Source organism: Sinocyclocheilus rhinocerous, unplaced genomic scaffold, assembly GCF_001515625.1.
Source record: "Sinocyclocheilus rhinocerous isolate Xijiao unplaced genomic scaffold, SAMN03320098_v1.1 scaffold697, whole genome shotgun sequence".
Taxonomy (NCBI): Eukaryota; Metazoa; Chordata; class Actinopteri; order Cypriniformes; family Cyprinidae; genus Sinocyclocheilus; species Sinocyclocheilus rhinocerous.
The window spans coordinates 286,831-304,423 of record NW_015664033.1 but is presented as its reverse complement, the minus strand read 5'-3'; the positions used below and the strand labels follow the sequence as shown (position 1 = coordinate 304,423).

General features: G+C 36.5%; 3 protein-coding genes across 3 annotated transcripts; 1 reads left to right on the top strand and 2 right to left on the bottom strand.

Moving 5' to 3' along the window:
• The first annotated feature begins 1,651 nt into the window (after positions 1-1,651).
• LOC107729416 (uncharacterized) lies at positions 1,652-5,786 on the top strand. Its single transcript, XM_016539904.1, has 9 exons — positions 1,652-1,783; positions 2,727-2,766; positions 2,852-2,940; positions 3,059-3,235; positions 3,735-3,948; positions 4,527-4,643; positions 4,902-4,975; positions 5,123-5,404; positions 5,527-5,786. The coding sequence occupies exons 1-9, from the start codon at positions 1,652-1,654 to the stop codon at positions 5,566-5,568; spliced, it is 1,167 nt and encodes a 388-aa protein (XP_016395390.1). The 3' UTR covers positions 5,569-5,786.
• Positions 5,787-5,874: 88 nt separating this feature from the next.
• Positions 5,875-11,534, bottom strand: LOC107729542 (tetraspanin-4-like). The gene is made up of 8 exons (XM_016540097.1): positions 10,950-11,534; positions 10,017-10,086; positions 8,222-8,413; positions 7,263-7,337; positions 7,057-7,152; positions 6,866-6,979; positions 6,364-6,447; positions 5,875-6,273 (listed from the first exon to the last, which is right to left on the bottom strand). Exons 2-8 carry the CDS (start codon positions 10,083-10,085, stop codon positions 6,205-6,207), a joined length of 699 nt encoding a protein of 232 aa, XP_016395583.1. The 5' UTR covers position 10,086; positions 10,950-11,534; the 3' UTR covers positions 5,875-6,204.
• A 2,381-nt stretch (positions 11,535-13,915) lies between these two features.
• Positions 13,916-16,042, bottom strand: LOC107729540 (cell wall protein DAN4-like). The gene has a single exon (XM_016540096.1). It carries the CDS (start codon positions 16,017-16,019, stop codon positions 14,691-14,693), a length of 1,329 nt encoding a protein of 442 aa, XP_016395582.1. The 5' UTR covers positions 16,020-16,042; the 3' UTR covers positions 13,916-14,690.
• Positions 16,043-17,593: the final 1,551 nt, after the last annotated feature.

Here is a 17,593-nt window from a genome sequence, read left to right as displayed (position 1 = left end):
TCATGTACCACTATGAATTGAAGTACTGTTGAGGTAACTCACTTCTCTTTCGATTGGATGGATTATTGGTTGTATTTTAATGCACAATTCTTCACTGAACATTACACATACAAAGTGTACATTGACCTCCAGTTAATCATTTGTCTTGACAGAGAGACGAGGCTCTGGTTTAGGTTTTTACTTGTGGAAAGAACATTGGAATTCTTGAGTGGTGTTTTGTATTGTTGCATAATATGAAAGTGTGCTCACATTTTAAAGAGTTTTAGTTCTCTCTCTGTCTCAGCGATGGCAGATGTAGTGGTCAGGCCTGCTTCCCCCTCACCCTCCATCTCCCTCCCGGAGATCAAAGCAGAGGCGCGGTTGGTGCTGAAGTCTTTTCTGCGTCACTCTCTCTCGATTCCTCCTGGGGAGCGCCCTGGAAGGATAGGAGGAGAATACAAGGACCCAAACAAATACAGGTGACACAAATCATTCAAACTGATACAGAATTAAACACTGTAATGGCACAAAATAAAACAACTCATTTTGTAAGTATGACTGAACATCACAGACATAAACAAGACAATTATATACTTGTTATAAGCAAACACCAGAGATTATAATAATTATTATAATAATCTATCTGACCTGTCTCTGAAGTGTATTTTTTGGACTCTTTAACCCCAATGGTGCTCTTTTTTTTGTTGTCTTTTTACTCTATCACATATTTTAGTAATCATCATAAATTATATATTATTTGAAAGCTTAAAACCTCAGAATTCATCCTGTGAAAACCATTTTTAAATCGGACATTGCTTTACCATGGAAATGGTACTTTAAATTCTTTTAGCGGTCTCCTCCCCTTAGTAGGTGTAGTCAAGTGTCATATTACAAAATGTATTACGGTCTTTTAGAATCAAAAGTTTTTATTTAGACCTTTGTGACAGAAAAATGCATCAACAAAAATTCTACAGAGTTTGGATGGCACCCGGTGTCTGTTTGTGGTATAACGCCCTAACTAAATAAAATCTCACAGGAACCTCAATTTTTTTTATATCAACCTCATATTTGGAACATAACTTATTTAGACATAAAGCTTTAATTTTATATCAATTTTGGATTCAAAAATATTTTGTAAAATATTTATTTTACATAAAATAAAAATTGGTACAGTGCATTTTCTTTACAGTAAACTTCTATAACTTTTTGATACTTTAATATTTTGAAGTGATTCCACTTCTGCAGTAATCTGCAGATTATCTTCTTAAAAGGAGTCCAACCTTAGGTCTGTATTCCAAAGTTTTCATGAATTATAATAATTTAAGTTTGGATAGTGCACTTTCACATCTGTTCAAAAATGGGGGGTGGCACTTAAGGGGTTAATTGCTTTTTGGCTTTGAATTCCTTTTAAATTATTCACAATATATTTTATTTGATTTTATCCTATTTTCAAAAGAATAGTGGAAGCTGGAATAGTGCCAGATGAATCATTTTTTCATCTGTCAATCATTAATAATGATTTGAATATATAAACCGTTGCTAACCTCACTACTGTGACAGTTTCTCAAGGATCCTTGCTACTAACTTCATTTATTCAATAGTCCAGGGGAACTTTTAGTGGTCAAGTCATCTAATCTTGGACCACAACGATTCTGTTATCCCCCGTTCATCTATGATCCGCCGTGCTAAGAAAGACGGCAGTTCTGACCCGACTCCAAACAACACCCTGGAGAAGCAGAGTCAGCCGGGCCAGTCTGACAAGCCATCAACAAATGGAACACACAGTTTCCCCGGAAAAACAGAGGTAAAATCACAAACCTAAGGCCTTTTATAATGCAAAGCAACAGTGAGTGTTTTTTGTCAAATAATATGTAATTTGCTCATTTTATGTAGCTTCAGAAAAACTTGCATTGCAAATGAATTTGATAATCAATTCAAAACCTTAAAAGTGCATTTTTAAAATGAATGGTAGGCTCCTACACTTTCAGCTTTACACTTCGGCTTGTGCTCATGCTGGTAGTGTGTAACCTCTTAATATGGGCACCAAAATAAATAAGCATTGCCTAACATGCAGTGTGAAACAAGCAAACACTGTTGACTATATCTGTAGAGGCCAAAACTGGCCCTTGTTTCATCTGGTGCATGAACTTCAAAGCTAATTCAAAACTTTTACGGGTTCTGTATTGCAAATTTACTGACCAGCCAAGGAGCCAAAATGCATTAATTTTTAGCTTCTTTCTTAACAGTATGTGCATTAACAAACCTAAGGCCTTTTATAATGCAAAGCAACAGTGAGTGTTTTTTGTCAAATAATATGTAATTTGCTCATTTTATGTAGCTTCAGAAAAACTTGCATTGCAAATGAATTTGATAATCAATTCAAAACCTTAAAAGTGCATTTTTAAAATGAATGGTAGGCTCCTACATTTTCAGCTTTACACTTCGGCTTGTGCTCATGCTGGTAGTGTGTAACCTCTTAATATGGGCACCAAAATAAATAAGCATTGCCTAACATGCAGTGTGAAACAAGCAAACACTGTTGACTATATCTGTAGAGGCCAAAACTGGCCCTTGTTTCATCTGGTGCATGAACTTCAAAGCTAATTCAAAACTTTTACGGGTTCTGTATTGCAAATTTACTGACCAGCCAAGGAGCCAAAATGCATTAATTTTTAGCTTCTTTCTTAACAGTATGTGCATTAACATTGCTCTTCAGAACTACTTGTTAATGAGACATTTTCTTTTAGGAAGAGATATTCACACCATCCTCTGCGTCTGAAGAGGAAGGTGACAAAAAATCAGGGGACAAAAATAAGAAAAAAAAGAAAAAACTGAAAATATCTGACATATTCAAAAAAGTGTCATTCAAAAGAGAAGAGCCTCGTCCTCCGCGCCCAGCCTCTCTGCCTTTCAGAGGTGCTACAGATGTTTCACAACCTGAGGATCATCCTGTTTCACCATGTAAGTTTCAGATGTAAAAGAATTTCTTTAACTTGTTTTATGGATATAGAAGTTGAGACACAGGAGGCACTGTGAAGAATGTTTTAGATTGTCTTATTATACTGTTTTTTGAAAGAAGTCTCTTATGCTCACCAAGGCAAGAAGAATGAGATCCCGTTCATCTATGATCCGCCGTGCTAAGAAAGACGGCAGTTCTGACCCGACTCCAAACAACACCGTGGAGAAGCAGAGTCAGCCGGGCCAGTCTGACAAGCCATCAACAAATGGAACACACAGTTTACCCAGAAAAACAGAGGTAAAATCACAAACCTAAGGCCTTTTATAATGCAAAGCAACAATGAGTGTTTTTTGTCAAATAATATGTAATTTGCTCATTTTATGTAGCTTCATAAAAACTTGCATTGCAAATGAATTTGATAATCAATTCAAAACCTTAAAAGTGCATTTTTAAAATGAATGGTAGGCTCCTACATTTTCAGCTTTACACTTCGGCTTGTGCTCATGCTGGTAGTGTGTAACCTCTTAATATGGGCACCAAAATAAATATGCATTGTCTACACTTGTGATGTGCAACAGACACACACTGTTGACTATATCTGTAGAGACCAAAACCTGCTCTTGTTTTATTCAGTGAATGAACTGCAAAGCTATTTAAAAGCTTTTATGTGTTCAGTATTAAAAATTTCCTGACCAGCCAAGGAGCCAAAATGCATTCATTTTTAGCTTCTTTCTTAACAGTATGTGCATTAACATTGCTCTTCAGAACTACTTGTTAATGAGAAATTTTATTTTAGGAAGAGATATTTGCACCATCTTCTGCGTCTGAAGAAGAAGGTGACAGAAAACCAGGGTACAAAAATAAGAAAAAGAAGAAAAAACTGAAAATATCTGATATACTCAAAAAAGTGTCATTCAAAAGAGAAGAGCCTCGTCCTCAGCGCCCAGCCTCTCTGCCTTTCAGAGGTGCTACAGATGTTTCACAACCTGAGGATCATCCTGTTTCACCATGTAAGTTTCAGATGTAAAAGAATTTCTTTAACTTGTTTTATGGATATAGAAGTTGAGACACAGGAGGCACTGTGAAGAATGTTTTAGATTGTCTTATTATACTGTTTTTTGAAAGAAGTCTCTTATGCTCACCAAGGCTGCATTTATTTGATTCAAAATACAGTAAAATTGTGAAATGTTATTAGAGCATAAAGTAACTGTTTTCTTTTTGACTATATTTTAAAAAGTAATTTTTTCCTGTGATTGTAAAGCAGAAATTTCTACAGTCTTCAGTGTCACATGATCCTTCTGAAATCATTTTAATATGCTGATTTGCTGCTCAAGACACATTTCTTAATATTATAAATGCAAAACTGTTGTGCAGTTTTTTTTTTCATGATACTTTGCTAAATAGAAATTTCAAAACAACATTTATTGAAAATCTAAATATTTTGTAACATTTAAAAAAGTCTTTACTGTCACTTCAGTTTATTGCGTTCTTGCTGAATAAAATCTGAAATCTTACCGACTCCAAACGTTAGAATGATTGTGTGTGTATGGACTCTGCATGTGATATGATGTGATATGTTTTATCTCAGCTCATCCACCTGAGTTTTATGACGGTGTGGCAGAAACTCTGGACAGAATCGCACAGAAACACAGTGTGAAAAAGAAATCCCCTGTTAAACCAGAGCCTGTGCCAAGTACACGCAAAGGTACATGTAAAACCATAAACCAGACTTGTTTATGACCTGTTGGTTTTCAATTTGATCTTAATGTGTGCAGTAGATGCATTGTCAGTCAGTACCAAAGCAAGAGCAGTTGAATACTAAACAGACCTGTTGTCTTAGGTACAGAAATTCATGTTCAGTCCTTTAACAATAGCTTATTGTTATAATGGGTTGATGGTCCAGCTGATGTTTTTTGACTTGTATTGTTTGGATATTATGTTACACTTCTTCTTCTCATCGTAGACAATGGCAAAGAGGCTGTGGTTCAACAACTAGTTCAGATATTAACTTCAGAGGGGGATGCCATAAACGAGAAGGTAGTGATCCCTAAGTTTGCCAGTCTTACTGAGATATAGAGTAATTTTGGCTTCTTATCATAAAGATTTTCTGACATAAGCAGTGTTTTGATTGTTCATGGTTATTTTTAGTTAATTACTTTGTGTTTATCATTGTTAATGTTGTAGATAAACGTCAACCCATTCCTGCGGTCCACCCTCACACGCCTCTCCTACCCATCCTTTGCCAAACTCCTTGACACGTATGCCAGTCAGAGTGAAGAGCCCCCCGCTCCGGCTCCGGCTCCGGCTCCGGGTCTGGCTCCGGTCAGCCCTACGCTGCGGCGTCTCGCCATCACCATGGATGTGTCTCGACGAGTGGTCACGGCCACTGGAGTTCAGCGTCTGACAGGGTATGCTGAGCGCTACATGGAGAGCTTTGCACCATGGGTGAGGAGTCACGGAGGATGGGTGAGCAGTCTACTTTTAGCATTTTCCTCAGTCTCTAGGATATTCTGTGTTTTGTTTTTGTTACTTTCCTCCAGAAGTGGGCAGAGTTGTTAAGTAAACTGTTTTTGGGTTTTTATTCACAGGGGAACATTGCACAATTGGATGAGGTTCTGGAGTGTGATTGACCTCTGTTCATTATGAACTCTGGATCATGTAGCATGACCTCTGTGAGGAAAGGAAGAACAAGAACCAGCCAACTGGGCAATTGACACTACTTGATTATATGGTTTTTGTGCTGATGTATTTATTTTCTTGTCATTTGGATGTTTTGAAAAAAATTTTTGTGACTTTTATACCAAAATACATTATTTCAATCATCTACTGTTGTATTGCATCCTTATTTAGTTGTAATGACCTTAACAGACATTAATATAGTACAGTACAATTAGTTTAGCATAACAAATCATCTGATTTCCATTTAAAAGAAATTAACTTTTGATCACAAGTTCATTGCAAGCAGTTATAAGGGTATTTAACAAAGAGTGCAATAATACTAGGATTTACTTTTCCACCTGCTGTATACATTCACTTTATATTCATTTAATCATCTTTTCTTAAGCACAAATTAATTATTTAGGCATTTACCTGGTCAATTCATTTATCTGAAATTCATCTGAGCTTCTTCCTAAGTGCAACGGCATAATTTATGTGCACATGCATATCACGTCCAGTATCTCTAATAGGCAAGTCCATTTAAACATTTATTACATATTCGGAATTATGTTTTAAAGAGCCCCTGGCACAATGGGGCGAAGGTAGGGTCAGTCCATGTATTTTTCTACACGTAGGATTTGGCAGTACATCAGCATGGAGAACACCAAAGCAAGAATCTGGAGGGAGAAAATGCAGTCGCATTATATCTGAGCGCATGCAGCAATTGTATAATAATCAGACTCTGAGACACATGAGTTTCAAAGTACCTGAACAATTCCAATGCAAACTCCAAACCCAAGCACTGAGGTGATGTTAGCCAGAAGCCAGTCTTTGGCCTTCTCATAGCACGGCTAAAACACAAAATTAAGAATAATCAGGTTCAGCCAGCTGGTCATTATGACAAAATAAATTCTGACATGACAATCAGGGTCTCTTATCACACTAAAACAGTTTATTTTGCAATAAATATTGGATGGAAGTACATTATCTTTGCTTATTATTAATTATTTATGAATTATTCCTGAATTTTCAGCAGCCGTTACTTCAGTCTTCAGTGTAACATAATCCTTCAAAAATCATTCTAATATGCTGATTTGGAACGAATCAAGTATTTCAAGGAGACTTCTAACAAAGAGCATTACCAGATGTATGTAGGGTTTGTTCTTGCTTTCATTTTACGTTAAGCATATGGTTGCAATTACCAATAGTTGGTGGGATTTAGGAATGTGTGGTACTTAGCTGACCCTGTGACCCCAGAAATGATCTGACCTCTTCCCAGTGATGGCAGCGTTCAGTATTATCTCTGCAGCAGGAGTCAGGAGGTTTGCCACTGGACGTTTTGTTGTGCCAGTCGGTGTGGTTGCTCACACCACAGCACTTGAACTGAAGGAAACAGAATCCATGATTCACGCTGAAGAATCTCAGCCTTCATATTTGTGACTGTTATAAATTCAACTCACAATTCTCTGCATGTTGTCCCAGGATTTTTTTAGCCCCTCATTTGTGAGATAGTCTTTCATTCCCTCTCTTAGGTCATCCTTGGCTTTCTTGTCCAACTAAATGGGTAAAACAGAGAGAGAAGTGGATAAACAGGAAGTTGAAGGCAAAGTGTTTTCCTGAAAGGAAAGGCTGAAATATTTGCAAGGCTCAGCCGTTAGTCCCTCACCTCTTCATGATACACACTCAAAACCAAAATCAGTGCCACTTCTGTCAGGACTAGAAACAAGAGGATCACAAAAAACTGAAAGAACCAGAAAGAACTATTAGACCACATGAATGACAATAGTAAACAGACATGGTGTATTCTGACAGTATGCCCATTTAGCAAAGAAAAATCACAAATGAAATATTTTTAATATCTCAGTTGTTTCTCTTAGGCAGCAATGAGATTAAACACAGAGCATTTAGAAACTTTTGCTTCTGTTTCTAAGATCTTTCTCCTGAAAAAAAAAAGCCCTACTTTGCTCACATATGTCTCCCCAGAAGAGATCTCAACAACGTATCATTTTGGGCTCAGATTTGTCAAGATCAATGACATTCTTCGATTAAAATATGAGATCAAATATTTCTTATCAAATACACTAGTCCAAAGTATCTGAACTGTGCTATAGACACCAATTTACTATATAACTGCCTCTCATTTGTTTTTATATGTCCTCTTAGGAGAAACACCAGAGATAAAGATGATACTTGAATGAACATCTTTATATACAAAATAAATAAATACATCGACATGAAATTTCAATTATTTAACTATGCACATTGTATAACACATAAACATACTAAAGGTTTGTGGTCGGTAAGATTTTTAATGGCTTTTGAAAGAAGTCTTTTATGCTCCGGAAGGCTGCATTAACTGATCAAAAATACAGTAAAAACAATAAAATGATAAAATATTATCACAATTGAAAATACTATTTTCTATTTCCATATATTTTAAAATGTAATTTATTCCTGTGATGGCAAAGCTGGTTTTTGTTTCTTAACTCCAGTCTTCAGTGTCACCTGATCCTTCAGAAATCAGAAACATCTGAGATGAAGATGATACTTGAATGAACGTCGTCCTCTGGGCATTTTTGCACACATCTGTTTTTACTGATGTCAGTAAGGATCCAGGTATCTCACCGTCATCAATAGACACTTCTGCTCTTTCAGAGCACCAAGGCATCCGAGGAACCCTGTTACCATGGTGACGCCTCCAGCAACAAGCAGTAGGTTGGCCGCGGAGAGTGAAGGGAAGGACAGTGGTAGAGATGAAAACTCTGACTGCGTGAAGGCGAGCCACACCCCAACACCAAATAAACCACATCCTCCCAACTGCACAAACAAGCACAGGTAAAGAAAAATAACGGCGCATCATCATCATGTTCAGAGAAGTCACTTCCCATCAGTGTAAAGCAGTTTAGGTTGTTCTGAGGGACAATTGTAGACAATTGTAAAGACTTTAATTGACTAATAGGCTACTTAATTGCATGTGCTTGCATATTTTATACATGTTAAACAGTTAAGGCTGGAATACATTACATGACTTTAAAATTCTGAACAGATTTTAAAACGCTATATACTTGCTAAATTTTTAGAGAAAAAAATGGGACCTCAGCATTATACACTAAAGGAGTGAGCATCACACCTTACCAGACTTTCAAGTCATTCCAAACACAATAAACTTAAGCAGAAACATGTGCCTCGTTGCCAGGAGACGAATGACAAATGGAACAATATGAGTTCTAAAATATCAACCTGGATAGAGTTATAGTCTTAAGCTAGACACGTGACTTCTGTGAAAACTGTCAACTCTAATATCCAAAATCTGCAGACTGGCTATGACTTTCGTCAAATGTAAATCAGAGGTGAAATCTTAAAGTTGTTGTGTACAGTTCCACCCTTTAGTTTAGTTTTTGGCTAAGAGGCGTTCCCTGGCTGTTTTCTGCAAACGTTACATCAGCAGGTGGCGACAAGTGACGTTTTTTTTAAGTGAGTCAATGAACCGATTCGCCGAGTGAATGATTCAATAATTCAATCCACAGTGCTCATTCAGGAAAACCACTACTGTCGTGTTGTTCAGAGATGCTAACAGTTGATAGCCTACTGTTTGGACTTTGTTGGCAATAAGTAGATGGAGCAACAAAGTACTTGTGTAAGTATTAAAGGGATAGTTCACCCAAAAAAGAAAATTCTGTCATTAATTACTCATTACTTGAAGCATGCATGTGCGTTCCTCTTGTAAACAAGAGGCAGTGCATGCGTGTTCTATGTCAGCAGCCCCACAAACATATCGTGAATGGCTGTGGACTGACCCCAAAGAGAAGAAATTGTTGATTAAAGTCATTATTTTTGTTTTCTTTGCGCACAAAAAGTATTTTCGTATTTTCATAAAATTACGGTTGAACCACTGATGTTACATATGGGCTATTTTAACAATGTCCTTATTATGTTTCTGTGCCTTGATCGTGGTAGGAGCCTTGCTGTCTATGGAGGGTTAGAAAGCTCTCGGATTTCATCAGTAATATCTTAATTATGTTCCAAAGATGAAAGAAGGTCTTACGGGTTTGGAACGACATGAGGGTGAGTAATTAATGACAGAGTTTTTGGTGAACTAACTTAGTGTTTACTGAACTGGGGCTGTATTACAGAAACTTCCTATCTTAATTCTTGATTTAAGATTGGAAACGTTTTGTTTCCTAAGTGAAATTACCATGGTTACCAAACAGAATATCTAAGTTAATATATTTCTGTAATAGAGCCCCTGTTGTTTAAAAGCAATAACACAACCTTGTGTGTTTGAATAGCCTCATGTCATTAAGAACTATGGTTTGAGTTCAAGAAACTCTTACAGGTTTGGTCATTGGTGATGTTCTACTGAATATGGTTCCACAATCTGCTAAACTGATATTTGACAGAAGAGAAAAGCAGAACTAACCCAGAAGATGAGGTTGAAAATAAACATGAGGTACTTCACACAGCAGAGGCAACCTCGTGACACAGACATTCTGCATGAAAGAAGAAAGACAGGAATAGAGTCACCAAATGACGATAAACGTATTGTGTGTGCTTTTAACGTGTGTAAACTTTCACACTCTCCTGAACTGTAGCATGGAGAGGAAGTGCTGTTTCCAGACAGGAAGAAACCACCCTTGTGTTGTTGTACTGCTGATAGCATTAACTATAAAGCTATTATTATTAAAGCTATTATCCATGTCTGAAACATGTACTCATGTAAGGCCTCGCTTATACGTTAAACTCAACGAATTTTGTGGATTTTAATAATATGTTTCACTTCATTTTCCATGAGCGAAAGGCAACAATCATGTTGGTGGTTATTTTGCCATTTTTGTTCCAACAAAATGCGGTTCACATGTGACCACGGAGTATATTATGGGCCAAAATGTAAACATATAAGCCTCCTCAAAGTTAGGCAGCACATAGATTTATGACCTGATTTCAGTGGTATGTCAGTAATGGTTCTGGAAATTGGCACCATATGTATTTGTGAATTAAATATGAGAACACAGAAACTAATCCTACATTTAGTTTTCTTGTCATTAGAAATGCTTAAAAAAGAGGGGAATTAGCTCGAAGCATAACCCACAATTGTTTGCTTTCTTTTTTTCAGCCCATTTTTTTATCAGTTCTACAAGTCCATAAAATATATTTTTTTCTGATCTAAATATCAAACAAAATATCCTATAAGTAAATATCTGGGTTTCATAAACACATGATATTGAATAAAATTTGTCATTGTTTTCTATGGTACATTTCAGCACTGATTAAGTGGTTCATAAACAGTACACAAATCCTTATTTTTAATATTGCTAAATTTATATTAAACATGAAGCAAAGAGAGTCACTTTACCTTGATTTAGATGGAGACAGAAAAAGTGACTGACTGGCAATTGAAGAGTTTCTATGAACAGAGTTGAGTTTTCACTTTGTCCTGAATCCGAAGCTTCCTGTATTGTCTTTTTGTTTCGTACTGATGAAGTTCATGAGATCTTGCTTTATTTATTCATAGATCAAAATTATCCACATTGCAGATGTGATTCCTCCAGTTCTTTTGGTTGTTAATGACTCTCATAAGGTGCAAAAAACCATAAAGGCTGATGAACTTGAAATATTGGTCTCGCAGTTTTGTGGGTTACAGAATTCTTCATAAGCTTTTCATTCTTTGTTGTTTAATTCCTTCAGACTCTTATCATTTCTCTCCCGGGTTTTTCTTAAGGTTCCAAAATATATTTTCTTTTTTATGTAACAAACAACGTCAAAGTATTTGTTTGCTTGTTAGTGTGTTCCCTCAACCCTAATGACTAATTTCTGGTTCTCCCTGGCTTTCTCTCTTTTCTATCAGCTATTTTCCTCCCTCTCTTGTTCCAAATAACTTCCAGATGTAGTTATCAGCCCTCCCCTCTCACTCTTTCCCTCTCTCCTCCCCCTGCTGGTCTCCAGAGAATCCATTCTTTTCCAAGATCCTCCTCTCCTGAATCTTTCTCACTCCCCATTTCTCTTGGTTTTGTCCAAACAATCCTGATGGATGTGGCCAGCAGACGCACATTTGAGGCTTTGCAGTTCTCTGTGTGTGTCTTTCTGTTTAAACTGTAGATCTTTAATCTATTAAACACAATACTAACCCTTTGTAGAACCAACAGAAACACTTTTTTGTTATTAACATTTGTAGTTGAATTTATTAATGTGATATAAGAGGAGTAGGGGACTTCTTCATATAATTCTATTACACACACACACACATACATATATATATATATATATATATATTGCTGAATGCTGAATTTTTTTCATAAAAAAAAAAAGTTAATTTAATGTAAATGTCAATCAGTATTAATCACAGTTGAGTGAAATTTGCAGTGAGAATATTTGTCGGAAATCTTGTTGTGAGCTCCATCTGGTGGTCATTTGGAATATAATTTTATTTAGTTGAATATGCTGTATTTTGATAATTTCAAGAAGGTGAAATGTAACCCATTTCGTTAGATGAAAATTATTTTTTTTTGCTGCAATGAAATTTTAAACAATAACTATAGCAATGTCGCTGTGTTAGGTATCTCACACTATATGCTACAATGTCAGAAATCCCCAAGGAAGTATCTTAAAAATATCTTGTTGGATTTTTAAGAAACCCATAGAGTCTGATATCTCTAAAAAAAATTTTAAAAATCTTCAAACAAAAATAACCCACCTTTGCACCCTGACATTTCTACTTTGTTTGGCACACCCTTCCTTTCCAAGATTAGAATGGTGCTGTCTTCTGATTTTTCTTTAATTTAGTGAGATATAGGTGTGGATCTATTGCTAGCTACATCCTGAGCAATATTTTGTTTTCAGCCATCCTTGGGTCTCTTGATGTAATTATAGGGTAAAAGAGACACAGCTTAATAGTGCTGATTTGAATGTTGTGCCTTAGAAACTTCTAGATAAGACATCTTTCTTTCTTTCTTTCTTTCTTTATTTATAAAGCACTTTCACACAACTACCAGTTGATCCAAAGTGTTGTACAATACAGCTAATATAAAACATAAGAAACCTCAAAACACAATATAACAAAACAATTGACATGGCTAGATAAAAGCTATTGACAAAAGATGTTTTTTAAGCAGGTATTTAAATACAGGCAAAGAGGGCGCAGCTCTAATAGAAGCTGGTAATTTGTTCCATAGACTAGGACCAGCAACAGCGAAGGCTCGATCACCTCTGCAATGGAACCTCGATCTAGGAACAGAGAGGAGACCAAGATTACTGGATCTTAGGGACCTATTTGGTTTATGGATAGAGATTGTCTCAGAGAGATATGATGGGGCTTGATTATGCAGAGATTTAAAAACAAAAGTTAAAATTTTAAAAGTAATTCTAAATTTGACTGATAACCAGTTTAGTGAAATAAGAATGGGCGAGATGTGATCGAATCTCCGTCTGCCTGTTAGCAACCTTGCAGCAGCATTTTGGACCATCTGTAAACGCATTATAAAGGACTGACTTATACCATAGTATAGTGAATTACAGTAATCTAAACGAGATAGAACAAACAAGTGAATAATCTGTTCAAACTGTTTAACAGAAAGTAAAGATTTGATTTTTGATAAACGCCGTAAGTGGAAGAAACTTGATTTGACCACTGCACTAATTTGTTTCTCAAAACCCAGGTTGCAATCAAAAAGAATACCAAGATTTTTAGCACAGGGTGTAAAGTAGGAAGAGAGAAGACCAAAGTGAAGGGTACAGTCTTCATATGACTTTAAACCAAACAAAATGATACCTGTTTTGTTCTCGTTTAACACTAGAAGATTCTGCTTTAACCATATTTGTAATTCATTTAGACAATCCAACAGAGGTCCTAAGAATTCTTTACTTTTATGCTGCAAGGGAAAATACAGCTGAGTATCATCCGCATATAGGTGGTAGGACACTCCATATTTCTCAAAGATAGCACCAATTGGTAGCATAAATATAGAAAATAAAACTGGGGCAAGAATTGAGCCCTGTGGCACCCCACAAGCAAGTGGGCGTGAGGACAAACTATGTTGGCCAATGGAAACACTAAAATGTCTGTTTGTTAAAAAGGATTGAAACCATTTCAACACCTTGCCCTGACATGACAGCTCAGCAGAATTACACAGGTTTGTAAAGCTTGTCATTACATCCCCTCCCTCTTGCACGTATGCTTATTATGTATTTTAGTTAGTTTGATAATGATTATAATTGAAAATGTTAAGAGTCTAGAAATTTCTGCTTAACACATTCACCACAGAATTTTACAGTTTTTCCTGCAAGATCAGCAAAGAAAATATTTTTAAAAGACTATGGAAAGTGTTTGTATTTTAAAAATATAAACATTTTATTGCATATTTTGCCATCATTAATATTCTATGCCATACATCTCTATGCTTACAGTAAACAAAAGTTTCATTCTCAGAATGTAAGTCTTAAAATCTTAAAGGTTAGCTGTTTTTTTTAACATCAACATTGTGTGCCGTGATCAATGAATTTATGTGCACTGTCAATAACCTCATTCCGGTAGCCAATTACAACTGTATCTTTAGATGTGGATAAAGATACAGACTGTGTGTTTTTAGCTACATCATAGCAAACATTTGAAATGGATGAATGATGATGTTTAATTAATTCAGCCATTATCTCGTCTTAAAGTGCGGTCACATTGTTTGACAAATTTTCATTGGTGAAATCCAGTCATTTCAATAGCAATCCATGCAGGCTGCAAATTTGCATGAGGGTTAAAGCTTTCCCCACAAATATTTTGCAATGGGTTCAGTTGGTCATATGAATTCGCCATTTTAACGAATGGAGTGCTGCTTGGTTTCAAACTTAATTTCTATATTAACTGTGATTCACACATCAGCACACTATTGACAATAATTACTATTTTTTTGCCGGCAAAATTTCGCAGAAGTTTGGCTAATATGACCGCACTTTTAAATATAAAACAACTGATAATGAATCGCGACAGTCAAATAATATATACAAAAATATATTACTTAGTCCTTTTAGTCCTAATTTGTTAACACAAATTATGTAATCAAGTCATTCCAATGAATTCCTTAATGTTCATTTAGTCAACAGAAGACTTTCAGACCGCTGTGGTGAGACAGAACGTTTCTCCTCCGTTCATCACCTTCTCTTCACTTTTTTCATCTCCATTCCGTTTCTCGCTCTCTTCCAGTGTTTTTCCAGTCTTGCCTTCATTCACATCTTCGTCTGTGTAAAGCAGAGGCTCCTGCTCCTCCCATTTCTTAGCCTCCTTGGTACCGTCCCCACCCACTCCACCATTAGAGGCATCTGCTGCATCCAGAGCAGCGAATGTCCTGAGCACCATATCGTCTCCATCCTGTTTCCCATTATTAGGCATTAGACCCTCCTCAGCGTCACATTCAACCCCCGCCTCCAGTTTGACAGGCCCCGCCCACGCATCATCCTCCGCCCCTTTTTTCTTTTTGGACCGTTTACTTTGTCCATTCATATACATGGGGCTGAAATTCCTTGAGGCGTTTTTCTTTCGCTGCTGGGTGAACAGAATCATGCCCACACACAGCGCAAAAATAATGGCCACAAACACTATTATTATTAATAACCAGCTGGTTTTCCAGGACATAATTTTTCCCCCAATAATCACGCCGGTTGTTGCGGTGGTGAAATGGGTGGAGGCTGATTCTTCGTCAGACCTCGAGTATGGGTAATCAGCAGTATTTTGAGGGAGCTGTGTAGTCGATGTTGATGTTGTTGAAGTTGAAGTGGAGGTTTCAGTGCTGGTGTCCACAGGGTCGGACATGATGGACGGAGACTCAGTCCAGTCTGCAGGTGGTGTGGTCAGGATGGATGTGGGATTGAGGGCTTCTGTTGAATCAGTAGTCATGGCTACAGCCGCTGTGGTGATTTCATCTGTAGGACATTCTGTAGAACTGGTCGACTCAGGAGAGGTGAAGCCAACAGTTGTTTCATACTGACTTGTGCTTGGGGCGTCTGAAGTTATTTGTTCAATCACTGTTGTTTCCACATTAACAGGCAAAGTAGGGGTGGTCACTGTGGTCTGCTCCGTTTGTACAGTTGTTGTTTCAGGAACAGATTCTGGTGATGTTTGTTCAATACTCAGTGGTGGAGTACTCTCACCTGTTGGTTCCTCAAGCATGGTGTTTATTTCATTAACAAGCGTGGTTTCTGGATTATGCGGATCCGCTTCTGTCTGTAGTAGAGTTACTGTATTTTCAGGTGTGGCACTGGTGATTTCAGAACTTAAAGTTGACTCCACAGTGTCATTATTTGGTAATGGGTTGGTGGTGTTTTCATCTGTCTTTGTTGTTGTCTCTTGTGCATCAGTGGACTTGAAGCAGGGTCCGAGAGCAAGCAACAGAAGCAAATTACCCAAAACAAGCCTCATGATGAGCATACTGCCTGAAAACATCACTCAATCTAGAAGCTTCCTACAGCGATTTCAGTGTTTGGGCAACAAAAGTGCTCAGGTGAGCTGATATTGTCTTTGGAGATCCACTTTTGAGCCTCGAGAACGTGATCGAAAACTGTTGACTATACGTTTATGGGAAGCCGTTGGCAGAAGAAATTCATCTTTTTTTACTTGTTCTCTGCGTGGTTGGTGTTTTACAGAGGTAATCTTGCGTGAATCTGGGCTGGAAAGTTTTACACAGGCCTGTTCCTTCCTCTTTCTCCTTCTCTGTCTCTCTCTCAGTGTAGCATGGGCGATTTCAGCTTTCAAATAAACATGTGACAGTAAAAAAGACACCAGAAGAAAAAGACAGTTAGTAAAAAAAAAAATCACTCTTATTTGTCTCAAGAATATATATTTTATATTAATTATATTTTTTGTAAGATTTTGTAATGTTTTTAAAGAAGTCCCTTATGCTCACCAAGGCTTTATTTTAGTGCTGATTAATCGCATCCAAAATAAAAGTTTTTGTTTACATATCATATGTGTGTGTTCTGTGTATATTTATTATGTATATATAAATACACACACATACAGTATATATTTTGAAAATATTTACATATACTTACATGTATATATTTATATTCATATAATTTATATCACATATAAATATATTTAATAAATAAATGTAACATATTTTTCTTAAATATATACATGAATGTGTGTGTATTTATATATACACAATAAATATACACAACACACACACACATATATTATGTAAACAAAAACTTTTATTTTGGATGTGATTAATCCCGATTAATCGTTTGACAACACTACTTTATTTATTTGATCAAAAATAGATTTAAAACAGTAATGTCCTGAAATATTGTTACAATTCAAAATAACTATTTTCTGTTTTACTATATTTTAAAATAGACGTTATTCCTGTGATGGCAGAGCTGAATTTTTAGCAGTCATTACTCCAGTCCAGTACTCCAGCCATTACATGATCCTTTAGAAATCATTCTAATATGCTGATTTACTGCTCAATAAACATTTTTACTATCATTACCGATGTTGAAAACCCTTAATATTTTTGCGTAAAATATTCAGAATGATTCCTAATGCAAATATATATCAATTATCATTCTAAATAATATTTATTTATTTATTTTTGCTAGAAGGTAGAATTAAGTTCTAATGCTTTTTATCTAAATTGACTTTCTTGGGAGTTTTGGGAGCCCCATGACATTGGCATTGTTTGCGCTATGCTCTACCAGACGAGCTACACTTCATGTGACGGGCAGAACAGAGGTACATCCTCAGGTTATTTCAGTGCATATCTACCACATTTACTAAAATGCAATTCGAGTGCCAGCATGATGTTAATGTTTCTCTATGCTGCATGTAGCATTTTTTCTTTCTTTTTTTGTCTACCTGTCCTCAAGCATCTTACACCATCACAGCCACAAACCGTTTACCATTTGCTCCCTTTATGAATAAGTGCGATTGCCACTTACCTTCATGCCTCTGAGAAAAGTCACTGCAAACTCCGACCACCAATACCAAACTACACATGTGAAAATCTACACACT

Excerpts from the sequence above, each read along its gene's own strand:
- LOC107729542 (XM_016540097.1), bottom strand. The coding sequence starts at position 10,085 with ATGTCTGTGTCACGAGGTTGCCTCTGCTGTGTGAAGTACCTCATGTTT. Across the intron at positions 8,414-10,016 it reads TTTTCAACCTCATCTTCTGG|TTGGGAGGATGTGGTTTATT; the intron begins GTTAGTTCTGCT and ends TTGTTTGTGCAG. Across the intron at positions 7,153-7,262 it reads TGAGTGTGTATCATGAAGAG|TTGGACAAGAAAGCCAAGGA; the intron begins GTGAGGGACTAA and ends TTACCCATTTAG.
- LOC107729540 (XM_016540096.1), bottom strand. The coding sequence starts at position 16,019 with ATGTTTTCAGGCAGTATGCTCATCATGAGGCTTGTTTTGGGTAATTTG.
- LOC107729416 (XM_016539904.1), top strand. The coding sequence starts at position 1,652 with ATGATCCGCCGTGCTAAGAAAGACGGCAGTTCTGACCCGACTCCAAAC. Across the intron at positions 3,236-3,734 it reads GTTTACCCAGAAAAACAGAG|GAAGAGATATTTGCACCATC; the intron begins GTAAAATCACAA and ends ATTTTATTTTAG. Across the intron at positions 5,405-5,526 it reads TGAGGAGTCACGGAGGATGG|GGGAACATTGCACAATTGGA; the intron begins GTGAGCAGTCTA and ends TTTTATTCACAG.